At 43.3% G+C, this 17,775-nt stretch overlaps 1 protein-coding gene across 1 annotated transcript in view; it reads right to left on the reverse strand.

Moving 5' to 3' along the window:
- The window catches only part of FRRS1L (ferric-chelate reductase 1-like), a 48,419-nt gene extending 34,227 nt beyond the window's left edge, over positions 1–14,192 (reverse strand). The window contains exons 1-2 of the mRNA XM_012638528.1: positions 13,799–14,192; positions 660–744 (exon numbers count right to left, since the gene is read on the reverse strand). Coding sequence (XP_012493982.1) covers positions 660–744; positions 13,799–14,192 — 479 coding nt within the window. The remainder of the gene's footprint in view (positions 1–659; positions 745–13,798) is intronic.
- Positions 14,193–17,775: the final 3,583 nt, after the last annotated feature.

Consider the following 17,775-nt stretch of genomic DNA (forward strand, 5'->3'; position numbering starts at 1 on the left):
GAGGCTGAGGCAGTAGGATTGCTTGAGCCCAGGAGTTTGAGGTTGCTGTGAGCTAGGCTGACGCCACAGCACTCACGCTAGCCCGGGCAAAAGAGTGAGACTCTGTCTCAAAAGAAAAAAAAAAACCTTTACTTGGGAGCAATTTGTTTTAGGAAGTAGAGTTCAAAGAGAAGGAGGCTTTCACAACAAGCAGATATCTAGATAGGAGACCCACTGTCCACACTACTATTTTCAAGCCCAGCCCTTCATGTCTCAATAGAATACTAATAATTATGTAGGGACTCACTATGCCTGAGATAACAGCGTAGCAACAAGAATCAGTGTGTAACGAATAGTTAGTATCCTACAGATATCCATAAGTCATGACTATTTATTTGGAAAGGAATTGGGTACCAGACATGCCTATCGTTGCCTAAGCACTGACATGTTCGGTGTCATGTGAATCTTCTTCATACATCCGATTGATAAGGAAGAGACACCTGGACCATGGTGGTATAGCCAGAAATGATGAACCAGAGAACAGCCTAGTACATACCCTGCTGAGGCTGTGAAGGGGTACAGGCCCCTGATTAGAAGGAACAGCATGCAAGTTCAATATTACCATGAGAAGCAAATCAGTTTCTCATCCTTCAAGTTATCCAACTTGCAGTTCTACCAACCTAAAGCATCCCTTAGTTTTTCCACAGTCATCCACTTTGATTTTGGCAAATGGATCCACAGGAGGAGCAGTAGGGAATGGGTAACCTAGGCAGGGAGAATAAAGAATGGTTAGAAAGTCTGGGAACAACTTTACCAGTGAGGATGTTTGTTTATGTGTTGACTATTTTCTATCATACATATCTAGAAATGACTCAGAAAAGGACTTTAAGCCTAATCATCCCCTTCATGGGGGAAGGCATAGGGCACATACCTTTGGACCCCACCTTACATGCGAACTGAGAATAGGTGCACTCTTGTCTCATTTTACAGGTAACGATGAACCCGAGGCCCTGAGAGGGGGCATAATTCATATAACCATTGGCTTACCACTGTCTCCTGGGAGTTTGAAAACCACAATTTAATATAATACACATGCTCTAAGAGAAAAAAAACATTAACAATGATACATTTATGTAACGTTCATATGCTTGGTAGTAGGGTTTTCCTATTTATATATATGATAATAGGATTGTTTCCATTCCATTTTTAACTTTCATTTTGTATTAAGCTGTATGTGACAGTTTCATATGTCACCAAATTCTTTTAAACACAGTTTCCAGCAGCTGTCTATCTTTCTGTAAGATTACTTACCACCATAATGCACGAAATCATACATGGAAGAGTAAGGCTGCATTACGCCTCCAGTTTGTAACAGAAATCTTTTTCTCCTAGGCTGTTTACTCCATGTACACAGGAACCATGTGTGACTCATTTTGTATTCTCTGTCCAGCACAGTGCATGGCACTGGACACTGAACAAATGATTGTCAAATGAATAAATAAAATCACTCACAGGCATTAGGAAAGACACATAAATACAAACTTTTAAAAATTATTCTATTGGTTTTTCTTTTCTCATAAATAATGAAGTCTTTTCTTGGATTTTTAAGGTTTTTTAAATGATGTTTTGGTTAATTTATTCCATTAGACTTATTACACTTCTAAAAAAGCCAGCAGGTCACACTTCCCTGGCACCAATCTGTAGACTCTGAATGGTCCATTTCTACTACACTAGACCTTAATCACATGATAAAATATAGCCCTAACTTTTCACCATCTCCAAGTAATTGGGTCAAATGCATTACTTTTTCTAGTTTTACATTTTATTTTATGCTATGTGCTATATATGCTTCAATACTAGACTAAGTCCTGTCTTGGATGAAGTTTTTTGTTTGTTTTTCTCTTAACAGTTATTGAGCAACTGTTCAATGCTACAAACTACTGTACGTTAAGCATCATTATATACCTTCTTCCTTTTATTTCTTGCCATAATCCCGAGGCCATTTTTCTCAGAGTACTTATACAGGAATGCAATGACTATTTACTTACATGTTTTTAAGATTCTATAGGTGACTGACAATCTCTTTTAATGTTGCTTCTGACTCAGGTTTCCCATCTTCCTCCATTTTTCAAACATATTATCATTACTACTTCCTAGCATCTAGAATAATACATTGGCACACAGATTTCCAGCTCAATAAATTCCAGTTATTATTTTTAATATTACTACTGGATTATTATTGATATAAAATTTTGTAAACTGGACTGATAACTAATAACCATTGGGTAAGACTGTCTCTTTAAGAAGAATGGGTTACTAAATTCCATATAAAAGTAAATTTTGGGCCAGGCGTGATGGCTCACACCTATAATCCTAGCACTCTGGGAGGCCCAGGTGGGAGATCACTTGAGGCCAGGACTTCAAGACCAGCCTGAGCAAGAGCGAGACCCCATCTTTACAAAAAATAGAAAAATTAGCCAGGCATAGTGGTGTGCACCTATAGTCCCAGCTACTTGGGAGGCTGAGGCAGGAGGATTGCTTGAGTCCAAAAATTTGGGGTTGCAGTGAGCTATAATGACACCACTGCACTCTAGCCCAGGCAACAGAACAAGACCCTGACTCAAAAAAAAAAAAAGTAAATTTTTGGAACAAAGCTCACTTATAAATGTTCTGAACTAGTTTATTTATGTTGGCAAATGGCTTCTCAGGGCTTTTCTAGCACTAATTTTCTATTATCTTATGTGCTTGTAAAACTTGGAATGAGAACTTGCATTTTGTCAAATGCACTTGGGCATGCATTTAATAACATATTTTTCTCTTGTTTTGCAAGCTGTTTAAAAATAAATAATTTGGCCTCTGTCCCTAGTTCCTGGGAGAGACTTTAAGTCCTTGTACTTTCCCAAGTAGTAGGGGTGTCTTTGTTCTTCATGACCCTATTGGGTCACTGAGTTTATGATAAGAGATGACTCAGGATAGAGGCTGGTCACTGGAAAGACCACGTGATTTAGAAAGTTGGGACTTTGCACTAGCCCCACCTCCAGGGAAGGAAGTGGGGCTGTGGATTGAATTCAATCATGTGGCCAATGATTAAATCCATCCCGCCTATATAATGAAACCCCAAATAAAAACCCTGGACACTGAAGCCTTGTGGAGCTTCCTGGCTGAACACGTGGATGTGCTGGGAGGGAGAGTGCTTATTCCATGAGGGGAGGGCATGGAAACTCTGCCTTTGGGAGCCTCCCAGACTTGACCTTATGCGTCTTTTCATTGGCTGTTCCTGAGCTGTAAACTTTATAATAAAACTATAATAGTAAGTATAGCACTTTCCTGAGTTTGGTGAGGCATTCTAGTGAATTATAGAACTGAGGGGGGTTGTAGGAAGACTCTGCATTTATAGCCAGTTGGTCTGAAGTGTGGGCAATCTTATTGTGAACCAGGCCCTTTAACTGTGGGGTCTGTGCTAACTCTAGGTCATTAATGCCAGAATTGAATCACAGGACACCAGTGGGGGGTTGACACCAGAATACAAGCAGAGCAGAATTGCATTTTTTCCCCGGAATTAAATGATCTCTCACTATTTGGCATAAAATAAGTTTGGACCATGTGCCAATATTTAAGGTCTTGTCTCTCAGCTATAACTCAACCTTCTATAGGCTAAGTACTCTGCAAATCACTTCTTCACCAGCTGCTTAGGCTCTGCCAACAGGCAGGATTAGAGGGAGGCAGGAGGAGAGAATTAGGACTGTTCCTTCCAGTTTGATTGCTGTTCCAATAAGCAAGTCCCCAGCAACTCCACTTCATCCTTACAGTGGCACAGTTGGTTTGAGTTTCCAGCTTTTTGCCAGGCTCCCAGAACCAGTCTCATCATGCAGCCCAAACGTACCAGCAGCAGCTGGGCAGAGCCCCATTCTCAAGGATGGGTTGCGGCTCTGGGAAGCCTCCTGTTTGAGCCCTTCTGATAACCTCAAGCCCTTATTCTCTGCAACTGCAGCCCCAGGGGTGGTAGCTGCTTCTTGGCGCCCTTTTTGCCTCTCCAGTCCCCCAGCTCCTAATTAGATGGCTCCCTGGGCTGATTATCTGTTTAAAAAGCTAGTATGATTTCCGTCTTTCTACTGGAACTTGATTGATACAGACTAAACGAATTAATCCTTGAATATTGACATAATGTATTTGCCAAAACTATAGATTAGCAGTTATCATTCTGAAGGCTAGAGAATGATGATATTGAATAAGAGCTATATTTTAAGTACACTATACAATTCTATGGGGAAATTATTTTGATTGTAGAATTTTAAGTAACCCAGGTGCACAGAATTAGATATTTCTTGGTTTATGGAACACTCGTTATCAGTGAAAAACCCATCTTAGATTTTCCCCTAATCTATCCCTAACTTCATTTTCCTCCCCACTTTAGACACTAGGTCTAGTGTATTTTGTGTATATCCTTTTGCCAAGGATGGAGGTTTTAACAAAAATGAATACTCTGACACACACATTGCAGAAAAGTAATATTTTACTGTGATAAATTAAAAAGACATATTAGCAATAATGGATACCAGACAACGTGGGGTTCAGGGTAAGGTTCTCATCTCGGTCCATTCCACAGAGCATGGAATTCTTCTTGTCCAGGGAAAAGTCCTGCCAGGCTGCAAAAAGCCTTTTCTATCCTCAACACCACCATCCTGAAACTCTTCCACAATTACCTTATAATTACCAAAACTGCCTTCCGCAGAACCTGGATCTAAAGTTCAGGTTCCAGGTACAATTTCTCATTCTGCCAACAGTGCCGTCTTGTCACACTGTTCACAGCTGCACTGCACCAGCCAATCCATGGCCACGCACAAGGTTTGGAAATGCCTGAACACAGCAGACGAGCGAGGGCCTACCTCGGCTTACCATTCACCATCCATGTGTTTATTTTTACATCGGTGTGCTTTCAAAAAATATATCATCTGCATAAATGATACTGTGCAGTGAATCTCATTCTATTTATTTTTTTCCTTTTAGGAAGTTGATCCACATATGTAAGACTGAATATTATCTGGCCATTAAAAAAACTAAGTACTGATATCTGCTTCAACATAGATGAACCGTGAAATCATTTTGCTTGTAAGAGTTTAACAAAAGACCACATACTACAGAGTCCCATTTACATGAAATGTCCAGAGTAGACAAATACTGAGACAGAACAATCAGTTGCCTAGAGCTGGGGTTGGGGGTGGGGAGGGGAAGATGAGGGGACTGCAGGGTGATGGCTAAAGGGTATGGAGTTTCTTTTTGGCGTGATGAAAACATTCTAAAATTGATTGTGGTGACGATTACACAACCCTGTGAATATACTAAAAACCACTGCACTGTACACTTTAAATGGGAAGGAGTGAACCGTATGGTATTCACACGAATTATCTCAATAAAGCTACTGCGAAACAAAAATGGATGTTTTGCATACCACTCCATCACTCCGCAAAACCCAGTTCTGACTCAAATGTCATGCATCCAATTGATGGAATCAAAATCATAACCAGAACTCAGGATTCAAGGTAATATTCTACCCTCTGCAATAGGTTTTCTTTTCCTGTCCTTTGAAATAGCATGCTTAAGGTTAGCATTAGTGATCACTTGAATATTTTGTAGAGATGAGCCCGGAGCTTTCTTGGTTGAAAGATATTTTTTTAACTGGTTCATTGTCTTTGATGGATACAAAATTATTCAGGTTTTCTAATTCTTCTTGAGTCAGTTGCATTTTTCTAGGAATTTGTCTATGTAAAATTTCAAGTTTATTGATATAAAGTGGTTCCTTGTATTATTAACTTTTTTTGCAACACTGTTTGGAAGACTTTTTTAATAACAAGAATTGTTTAATTCCTGAGTTCTTCACCACATTGCTCTACAGTCTCTGAAGGGACTCCATCTGCCTTCCTCATTGCTTGCATCCATTTTATACCCCTTGCCAATGAAATACACAAGGGAAGAAGTAGGAGGAGACAACTGTCACATAGCTCAGGTGATGGGGTCACCTCTGTAGACACTGACCTGGTGGGAGACCTCACATCCACAGGACCCTGCATCTTCCCTCCTGGCACTGCTGATGCTGAGGGCCTGTTGTCCCTGGACATCTTCGTTCTGCTGGAGAGCTTCAGGCTCTGGTCATTGCAGGACCACCCAACAGAGGTGCCTGTGTCATTCAAGTGGCAGCTCGTGGTGTTCTCTGAGTTGCTGGTGTCTGTAAGCCTGGGTTTGGCCATTGTCCCTCTGTCTTTATGTTACGGTTGATTTCCTCAGTTGTAGCTTCCAGATCATTTGATTGGTCTTTCACCAGTCACACTGAATTTGTTTTTCTGTTTACATTTTTAATTTCTGGAAACTCTTGTTCTCTGACGGCAGCCTTTTTGTGGGAGTTCATCCAGCAATCTTCCAGAACCTGTTTCCAAGGGACTGGCTCCCTGAGCGGAAATCAAACCTGGGCCGCGATGGTGAGCGTGTGGAATCTTAGCCACTAGACCACACAGTGGAGTGCCTGTTCCTTGTGTTCTTTCTAGCTTGCTTCAGCTGCTTCCGTTTTTAGTGAGCCATAATTCACATACCATAAAATTCACCATTTTCAAGTGTATAAATCAGTGGTTTTTAGTATCTTCACAAGGTTATGCAACCACCATCACTATCTAATGCTGGAACATTTCCACGATTCCACGAAGAAACTCTATACCTGTTAGGAGTTCCTTCCAATTCCCCTCCCCCCAACCCTTGGCAACCACTACTTTACTTTCTGCCTCTATGCATTTGCCTGTTCTGGACATTTCATATCAATGGAATCACACAACATGCGGCCTTTTTGTCTGGCTTTTTTCACTTAACATAATACTTTCAAGTTTCATCCATGCTGTAGTGTGCATTAGAACTTCATTCTGTTTTATGGCTGAATAATATTCCATTGTATGGACAGACTACATTTGTTTATCCATTCGTCTGTTGATAGACATTTGGGTTGTTTCCACTTTTTGGCTATTATAATTCTGCCATGTACGTGTTTTTGTGTGAACATGTTTTCAATTGTCTTAGAGAATTGCTGCATCACATGGTAACCCTGTGTTTAACTTTTTGAGGAACTCCCAAACTCTCTTCCAAAGTAGTTGTACCATTTTATATTCTTACCAATAATGTATAAGGGTTCCAATTTCACCACATCCTCACCAACACTTGTTGTTTTCCTTTTTTTTTTTTAATTATGGCTATTCTAGTGGGTGTGAAGTGGTATCTCATTATGATTTTGATTTGTATTTCCTTAATGCCCAATGATGTTGAGCATCTTGTCATGTGCTCATTGGCTATTTGTAGATCTTCTTTGGAAAAAATGTCTTTTTAAAGCCTTTCCCCATTTTTTGTTATCTTTTTATTAAGTTGTAACAATAATTTAATTAGCTTTTTAATCTCTGCTATGTCTAAGGTTCCCCCTTTTAATTCCTAATATTATTTGTCTTCTTTTTTCTTGATCTGTCTGAGCAGAGCTTATTGTGATGGTTAATTTTATGTGTCAATTTGGCTGAGCCATGGTGCCCAGAGATGTGGTCAAATATTACTCTGGATATTTCTGTAAGGGTGTTTTTGGAGGGGATTAACATTTAAATTGGTGGACTGTGAGTAAAGCAGATTGCCCTCCATAATGTGAGTGGGCCTCATTCCATCAAAGGCCTGAAAAGGACAAAGAGTGACCTTCCCCAAGCAATGCAGCAGCAGATGGCCTCTGGACTTGAGCTGTAGCACTAGCTCATCCCTGGGGCTCCAGTCTGCCAACCCACCCTGCGGACTGTGGACTGCCAGCCTCCATAATCATGTGAGCCAATTCCTTAAAAAGTAAGTCTCTCCGTCTATGTAAACACACACCCTATTTGTTTTGTTTCTCTGGAGAATCCAGACTAAATATACTTACCTATCTTATTCCTATTTTCAAAGAATCACTTTTGGCTTTGTGGATCCTCTTTTCTGAATACTTGGTTTCTATCTGGTTAATTCTGCTACATCGTTATTATTATTCATTTCCTTCTACTTTTAGATTTATTCTCTCCTTTCTCTCACTTCATAATGTTCAGCCTTTCCTCTTTTCTTCTCTCAGTGTTCAAACCCTACAGCCAACCACAGTCCTGCTGTTCACCCACGGCCTCCCAATCCAGAAACCTCAGTCCTAGGTGTCTCCCTTACCCCCACGTTTACTCAGTCATCACTTTCTGTGGTCCCTACCTCAGAAGCGGATCCTGCCTTTCGGTTGTGGTTCTGCCTCCTGTGGTTTCTGGCTCCTCTCCTACTCCTTCTGCCATATGCCATCTTTCTAAAGCAAAAATCTCACCCGTCACTGTACTGCCCCTCACCCCACTCACCACCATTCCACCTCCTCCACGCCTGTCTCCTTGGGTCGTGAACCACCCAGACACAGCTGGCTTTCCCCTCTCACCTTCATTTAGTCCATGCCCCCAATTTTTAAACTTTCTTTTTTTGGCTTGTTCCTTTCCCTCCATTTTGCATTTTTATGCTTCCCCCACCCCCAAAATAAAAACCTGAATGAGACTAAATAATATTGGTGTGGGACTTTAAAAATAAAGCTATATAAATTCTTTTCCTTCTTTCCCTTTCTTTCTTCTCTCATGGACTCTATAAACCCTTCCAATAACTGTTCTGCATTGGAGAACAATTACAGCCATTGTTTTCTTCTCTTCATTTCCCCTCTGTTATCATTTCCCCCCTGCTGATATTCCTGTGACATTCCTGCTTGATTTTTCAGGTTCTCAATATGGTTTTGTGGTTTCCATTCTTGTCTAATTCACAGATACTATCTGTTCCTTTTTTGCAATCCCTTGAGCCTATTTTGCCATGCTCTACTGGGTGGCTAATGGCTTCTGTCTTGCTATTTATTGCTTCTAATTAACTACTTGGATCGCAACGTTCAGGTATTAATTTAGTACTTGGTTCCTTGAAGCTTTAACCAGAAACTGTCTGGCCACACCATTCAGTTTCATCTCAGAACCACCGCATCAGCCTCTTTCTGGAATGCCCGAACGGTTGTTTCTCTCTTTTCAGAGTCATATAAAGAAGTGCCAAGGGACTTTGTAAAGTTCCACACACATGTGAATGCAGCCTTCATGGTGACACTCCACTGCTTAGAAACCTACAGTCTCTAACCACATCAATTCCAAACCCATCTTCTCAAATTCACATGTAAAAATACCCGTTTCTGCCTATAAATCCATTTCCTAGTGCATGTCCACTCCAGGCAGGCAGGAAATCTTATACCACCTCATCCATGAAGTAAATCAACAAATCCACACCATTCTCTGCTACTTTCCAGCTGGGCAACTTTAGCTAAGATATTTAAATTTTGTATGTGTCAGTTTCTTTAACTCTAAAGTGGGGATAATAATAATGTTTAACTCACAGTATTACTGTAAGGATTAAAGTTAATACAAATAAGGGACCTTAGAACACTGCCTGGCACACAATGAGCACATATTCAAAGTTGGCTCTAATTAGCATTACTATCAAGCTAGATTAATGGAGGACACGAAGATAAATTAGATGTACATTGTTAACTTTAAAGAACTTCCAGATTAGTAGGGTGAGGAGTTACATATCCGTATACCACACATGGTAGATGTAGGAAGGATACAGGCAGCCGAAGAAACTTCTGCCCTTTGCCCTGTGCTCTGTCCTTCTCTCTACCTCCTTACTAGCCCCTTCCCAAGACAGGAGAAATTACGATCAGAACTCTATGGTCAGAAATTCATTGATTTGGCAACGTTTTACAAATGGTCTTATCACTATGCCTTTAAGATAAGCAACTGTAAATGGCGTTCTGTCTTTTCACTTCTAGGCTGGGTACGGCTCCGAGGGTAAGCCAGTTAGCATTGTGCATGCAGCTGGCTGGGTTAACACTCGAGGTCTGCTCCTCAAACGTGGCCACCTCAGCAGCAGGGAGAAGGGAGCAGGAGGCTTCACTTGGGACTTAACCCTAAGCCAACACTCAACCCAGTTGTTCTTCTTTCAGAGAACCCTCAAAATATGGTATTTCCTCATAATCAAATGGTAGCCTGTTTCACATTCTACGGTTGTTCTGACTATATAGATTCTGGATTGGGAACCTCAAGGGAAAGAGGTATGAGTGGTAGGATTTAAGTACCAAGACACTATCCCAACTCCTGACCGTAGAGAGCAGAGGGTCATGGTAGGGTTAGAAAGGATGCTGTGGGAGAATATCCTTGCCTAGTGGCAGGGGATAAGAGAAAGAGAAAATCTGGGAAGGCTTCCTGAAAGAGAGGGCATTTGAGCTGAGACTGTAAGGATGAGTAGTATAGGCTGAGACAGTGGGAACTCCAAGAATTCTGAAAACTTGCACAGTTAAGCCAAAACAGAATTTAAATTAAAAAAAAAAGAACATATTAGGGAGTGATTTTTTGTTTGTTTGTTTGAGAAACCAAACCGGCCAGTGTCCACCTTCTGGATTTGGGGGTTGTAGGCAATCTGCACACTGGGAAAACAGTCTCTGGACAGGGTAGGTAATGGTCAGTGAGCTCCCCAACAGTTTCAGTGAAACCTCCATCCCCAACTCCATCATTCCGACTTCATATTATCAGGCCACCTTTTCATCAAAAACTCCAATTTCGGCTGGGCGCGGTGGCTCACGCTTGTAATCCTAGCACTCTGGGAGGCCGAGGCGGGTGGATCGCTCAAGGCCAGGAGTTCGAGACCAGCCTGAGCAAGAGCGAGACCCCGTCTCTACTAAAAAAATAGAAAGAAATGATCTGGACAACTAAAAATACATAGAAAAAATTAGCCGGGCGTGGTGGCACATGCCTGTAGTCCCAGCTACTCGGGAGGCTGAAGCAGGCGGATTGCTCAAGCCCAGGAGTTTGAGGTTGCTGTGAGCTAGGCTGATGGCACGGCACTCTAGCTCAGGCAACAGAGCAAGACTGTGTCTCAAAAAAAAAAAAAAAAAAAAAAAACCCAGTTTCTTGGCAACTTGCAACACCAGAAGTGCATACCCTGCACAGAGGAAACAAATAGCCCAATTGCTAGAAAAGGACAACCCAGTTGTCTTGATAGAAAGAATAGTTGAAAGGCAATATTTCTACCTCTTCACTTGCCACTTCCTCCAAGGTCAATCAAGCTTCCTCCTTCCTCTCCACTGAACCCTTCCTAGGAGAGTTCACCCATTACCTCCCATCTCCTGAATCCATTCAGTATCCGGAGTCTTCCTGCTAACAGGCTCACCTCGGTATGGGACACCCCTCTTTCCTGTTTCTGCTCCTCTCTCTCTGGCAGCCCCTCCTCAGTCCCCTCTGAAGGCTGTGTCACTGATTATCTCTAAGCATCTTGCGAAAGTCCCCATTGAGGACCCACAGGGCTAAAGCCCAGGTCCAGGGAATTCTGACGGAGGGGCTGCCTCTGCCAGGCCCGCCCCACAAACATCTCCACTAGCACCCGGCAGAGGGAAGTAGAATCTGTATCTGAAGAGGAAGTGAAACTGTCAGAAAGGAGAGGGTAGGAAAAGAATGGAGAGTGAAAGCTCAGGGTGAGGGCAGGGGAGGAGTGAGAGATGGTTATAAAAGGAAGTTGGGCCAGAGAGAAAATTTCAGATAAAGGAGTTGAAGTTTCATCCAGGGAGCATCACAGGATTTTTGAGTGCAACACCAACAGGGTTAGAGGAGGGCTTTAGCAAGGTTAACTCGGTTTTAAATGCAGAATGGTGGGGGGGAGGAGACACACTAGGGATTTGTATACACATCACAAGCTCTGCCGCTCCCTGTGCAGTCATCTCGCCTAAATGCCCTCCCTCCTCTGTCTCACTAAAGTCTTTCATACTTCCCAGCTTGACTCTGTGACGCTGTCCTTGATGGCTGCAGCCCACCTGATGTCCATGTTCATAAAACTGGTCTATACAATGAACATTACATTCTCTCTGTGTGCACAAACTGACATATAGACTCTGACCTTGTCCTTCATTTGTAAGATGCATGTGCCCAATCAGAATATAAACTCTTGTATGCCACGTTTACGTCACCTGGCAGCACTAGGCTGACTGGGTACAGAATGAATATGCATTAGATGCTTTCCGAAACACATAGGCTTTGGAATATTTATTCTTTTCCAGAGTGACAGATTCTGCTTCTTGTCCTCCTACCCCACCCCCATTTCTCCTTCTCCCTGGCCACATGGCTGCCCAGCTAGAAGACTACATTTCCTAGCCTCTCTTGCAGCTAGCTCGTGTAATTATGTTTTTGTCAAAGGAATATGAGCACCAGTGATTTGTGAAGCCAGCCTAAAAGGTAACTCCTTGCCCTGAACTTCTCTTTTTTCTTCCCTCAATCTTGAACAAGGACATGCAAACAACCTGGCTTCTACAGCACAGATGAGGACAAAGCCTTAGGGAATGGTGGAGCAACACGATGGAAGGAATCTGGGTACCTGAATGACCTTGTAGAACAGAGTTGCCCCACCAGCCCCAGACCAACCAGATTCTTATCCGAGAGAAAAATACAGTATCTTATTTAAGCCACTCTATATATTCTCTGTTTCAGTAGTTAAGTCTCTACCTAAGTAATATATTTCCCCAAATCCATTCTCTCCACCTTCCTTAATACACTAACTGTAATTTTTGAACTGGGCATAATATATCTCAGCTAAAGGCCATACATTTCCCAGTATTCTTTGTACCTATGTGTGACCACATGACTCTGTTACAGCCAATGAAGTATAAGGAGTATTATAGGAAACTTCTGAGTATTCCCCTTATAAAGTAGTCGGTGACCTTCCTGTTTCCTCTTTCCCCACCATGTGGAATGTGAATGTAATGGCTGGAGCTCAGGCAGTCATTTTGGACTATGAAGTTGCATGCTAAGAATTGTGAAGAAGTAGAAGCGCAGGGTCCCTGGTGACCATGGAGCTCCACACCAGTTCTGGATTGCCTATTTCTAGATTTCTTTACATGAGAGAGAAACTTCTATCTTATTGAAGCTATTAATGTTTGCTTGTTGTATACAGCTGAACCTGATCCTAACTACAGATACATTCACTAACAGATAACAGTTGCTGGGACACACATTTCAAACCCCAGCTTGATTGCTGGATATCCCTCTTAGCAGAAGAAAAGGAAAATCACCACTTCCCAAAGTTGCAGAAGATGCCAGTCTCCATTCCTTCTGAACAGAATTAGCTTTGCTTTTGTGCTTATTGAAGCAGCTCTACAGGGAGGTCCACGGCTGACAAATCCCCAGTCTCTGGGCCCAGCAGCCCTCAACAATGGTGGCTCACACTGGGGAACCATGGCATGTGTGGTGACAGAAAAGAACAGGGATGGGAGTGGGAAGGCTGATGTGATCCAGCTCTGATAGGTCAGTGAGCAGGAACAGAATGCTATGAGGTGGGCGCTAGTCACTGTAAATTTAGGTCAGTACAGAGAGGGAAGAAATAAAGCGACATCTCTCTTTGGGCTGCCCTGGTCTCGCACACCCCAGGCCGGATGGCGGCCTCCTCCCCGACCACCCCCAACCTCGGCAGGGAGGGTGGAAGCCAAACGCTGAGAACTGGGGGAGCTTAGGCTCAGCACTCCCGCCCTGTCCACAGCCTCACAGGGCTTGGGTGACCCCTACCTCTGCCGGCCTCAGTCTCCCCACCGGTAAAGCGAGCGGCAGGTACTGACAGCTCGTTGGGCCCTTCCCCCAAGCCGGCGCGGGTGTGAGCAGCGCCAGAGCTGTGTCCACTGGCATCCTTACCAACCCCTCCCGGTGCCCGTTCCTCGGTCCCCCGCCCCAGCTCTCCTCTCCCAAATCCTCACCCTCCTCGGACAGGTAGCGCAGGTCGTAGAACTCCCCCGCGAAGGTGCCGTAGGAGGAGTCGTGGCGCGGCATCGCCTCGTCTGCGCCCGCGTCTCCCTGCGCGTGGCCCCTGGGTCCCCGGCCCCCGGGGCCCGCGCCGTCGTCCGCGGGGCTGGCGGCACAGGCAGCGGGCCCGGCCAGCAGCAGCAAGAGCAGCCGCGCCCAGGCCCCCAGGCGCTGCTGGGGCGGCCGCGCCATCGCTGCGCTCCAGTCCCGCAGCCAGGCCGCTCGGGCCGCAGCGGGGGCGCCGCGTGCGCGGGCCGGGACTGAGCCGCCGCCGCCGCCGCCACCACCACGCGCCCGCGCAGCCGCGGAGCCGCCCGCACCCCCGCCTCCCGGCCTCGGTCTGCGCATCCTCGCTCCAGCCCCGCAGCCTCCCTCTTCTTCCAGACATCCCCCCCTCCCCGCCCGGACTCTCCTCTCTAGCGGCTGCCCTCTTCCCGTCCTTCTTTCCATTCTCCCCATCTCCCGCACCTCCCTCCATGTCCTCCTCCAGCCTCCTGCTGATGCAGATTTGGCCCTTCTAGTCCCTTGCTACTCAGAGTGTGGTCCGCGGACCAGCAGCATCGGCATCACCTGGAAGCTTGTTAGCATCACTCATCTCAGGCCCCACTCCAGACCCATGATTTTTGGATCTGCATTTTACCAAAATCCTCAGGAGATCCCAGTGAACGTTTAAATTTAAGAAGTGCTCTTCGAGAGGGTTTACTCTGGACACACCTTGTCAGAATTGCTGCCTCCCCCACCTTGTTCCTGCACTTTTTGGTTTATATAAAGCACTTACTAGATCCATTGTTTCTTGGATCACGATAGAAGGGAACTCGAAATTGCAAGACTACCGCTATCTAAATAGGTAAACTGAGGTGCTGAAAGGCAGAGAGGAAACTAGAACCCACATCTCTGGACTGGAATCACCTGCTCTTGGAGTGTGTAATCAGCAGAGGCAGGTGCCTGTACGAAAGCTGTCCCCTTCAAAACTAAGCAACTGGCTTATTCTGTTTCCCTGCAGCAAGCACGCACAGGCTTTGGAAGGCCTATACCATGTCTGATGGACACATTGGATTCTTGACTTGCTCAAATCCATTCCTGCCGCTTGCATTTCACTCTCAGTTATTTAATCACCCATCCATTTATTCCCACCAAGCACTTGCTACGTGCCAGGTCCCAGGGTTCTCTTCTGGTGATGGTTGTTGGGGTGATAACACAGTTAAACTGCTAATCTGTTTTCTGGTAGAGACATGGACACAATTCTTTTCATGCTGGTGTTGCATAGCCAGCATTTTGATCTGCCTTTTCTATTTCTTTTTATTTTATTTTATTGCATAAACAAAATAATTTTGGAGGCAGAAAAGCAAAGAGGTCCCAAATGCAGACCTAGAAGTCAGACTGCCTGGGGTAGTGATCAGTAGTCTCCCGTGATCAGTAATCTCCATAATGCAATGGAGATTAGGTAAGGTGATGGAGGTAAGGATAATAGGGTTCAATGCTACAAATGGCATGAATAAAAATGCATAATATTATGCAACTTTAATATTCAAAAGGAAACTAGTGACCTCAACCTTTCATGGCCCAGTTGGCTGGGAGACAGGGCTAGTGCTGTCGAAATAGGCAGACATGCCGGGAGACCCGGAGGTCAGGTGTTTGCTATTTGGTGTCAGCTGACAGTGCGTTGTCCAGTTGGAGTTTCAACATGTTACTCCCAACAACTGAATCAAGATATCATTCTTGAAAACCTTGGGTTTTACTAGATTCTCCAAAATACCAGTTATCTAAAGAAAGAGATCAAATTTATTGTTTGAAAAGGGTAAAATGAACTACGATTAATTTTTTAAAAAATCAAAACAAAGAAACTTCTTCCCAAAAAGCATAGCTTAGCAATACATAAAATTCTAAAATACACAAAAGCTAATCTAATAGATTGAAAATGTGTTAAAGTGTAATCCTTCCAAAAAAAAAAAAAAGACAACAAATCTTCCTTAAAAATTGAAATTTCTTTCTTTTCTTCTCTTTCTGTTCAGCAGGAAAGGTAAGGTCAATTTTAAATGGACCAACATTTAGCCAAAAAAAGAAAGCATCCGACTTCTGATTTCACTGTTGCTTCTCTGGTTTGGGAATCCAAGGTGTTGCCTACTACTTTCTTTTTTATTCCTTTCTTTTCAGTTACTGAAATTCACAGTAATGGTGCCCAAATATAATAGAAGGCAAATGAAAATCAGATCATTCCTCTCCTGGTAAATTATTCTGATTACAAACTCATGGGCTTTCTGTATTGTTTTGAGGGGAAGGGTATTGGGGGAGTGTTTGTAAGCACAGCCTAAAATGAAGTTGGCGGGTAATCTGTGGATTTCAACTCTCTGCTCATGTTCAAGGACCCAGGGTCCATGGACTCAAAAGCGGCCACAGATAGGCTTCGGGGGTGGTGTGAGGACCGCATGAAAGTGCTGGAATAACGTGATGTATGAATTTTTCTAGGGGGAAGATCCATAGTTTTCATGGGTCACTCAATGTCTGTGAGCCTTTTCAGGACCTTAGAATATACTCAGGTTTCCAATTCCCTATAGACTTGGCTGCTTCCATTTCATGAGATTCTCTCCCCTCCACTTACATTGTCTTTGGGGGGTTTTCTTACTCTTCGTGTTTTCTAAGATTTAAGTCCTGGCAAGACTGGAGTGAGACCTATTCCCCCAACACATGCCGAGACCCTCTGTTCCCTACCAATGTGAGTTTACTGGATGGTCAAGAAATAGTTTGGTTTCCATTTTGAACATTTTCTGGGGAAGAACTTTGCCTTGAACATTCTGAGACCACTGGCTGAGCAAGAGCTGGCTATTCAAACAAGAACTTAAGAGATGAACCAGAGTTTAATTTCAGTTCCGTTTTTAAAAGAAAGACAGCACCTTTATTTTCTCTCCTCATCAAAGCCACTTCTCTAAAACAACTTTTTCTGTTATAAAAACTTGCCCAAATAAGTGCTGTATCTTTGTATCTGACCAGTAACAGATTTGCCCATGCTTCTGACTGCCTAGAATATATAATTTTTCACTTTGGATTTCATAAGAAATAAAAGCTGTGATTGTGGCATTTCCTCAGAAAGTTAAACACAGAGTTGCCATGTGACCCAGCAATTCCCAGAGAATTAAAAATATATGTTCACACAAAAAGTTGTACACGAATGTTCATAACAATATTATTCCTAATAGCTGAAAAGTAGAAGCAACCCAAGTATCTATCAACTGATGGATAGATAAACCAGGTGTGGCATATCCATATAATGAGACAGTATTCAGCCATAAAAAGGAATGAAGTTCTGATACATGCTGCAACATGGATGAACCTTGAAAACATTACGTTAGTGAAAGAAGCCAGCCACCAAAGACTATATATTGTATGATTCCATCTATATGAAATGTCTAGAATAAGGAAATCCATAGACAGAAAGTAGATTAGTGGTTGCCAGGGGTTCCAGGGGTGGTGGTGGGGAATTGGTAGCAACCGCTAACAGATAACAGGGTTTCTTTTTGGTGTAATGGAAATGTTCTGGAATTAGATAGTGGTATTATTTGCACACCATGATGAATACACTAAAAACCACTAAATTGTACACTTTAAAATGGTTACAATGGTGAATTTTATTTGACTTTTTAAAAAAGCTGTGATCTTTGAGATGGTGAAAGAAATATAAATATGATATCAGAATATTCCTGTGCTATTTTGGGAGTATAAAATTCTGGGTGCATACAGGTGAGACCTTCCAAACTCTCTAGGACCTCAAACTTTTCAAACCTAAAAATCTCCTGTGCAGTCTACAATCCATACACCCTGTGGGTTGCAGGATTCCCAGACCGCTTGCAGCAACCTTCCCTGCCCACCAGGAGTCTGGCCTAGTTTGGAGCCCTAGCTCTGGAATGATTATGGCAACAATCTGATTTTTTTTCCC

Source organism: Propithecus coquereli, unplaced genomic scaffold (genome assembly GCF_000956105.1).
Source record: "Propithecus coquereli isolate 6110/MARCELLA unplaced genomic scaffold, Pcoq_1.0 Scaffold130, whole genome shotgun sequence".
Classification (NCBI taxonomy): Eukaryota; Metazoa; Chordata; class Mammalia; order Primates; family Indriidae; genus Propithecus; species Propithecus coquereli.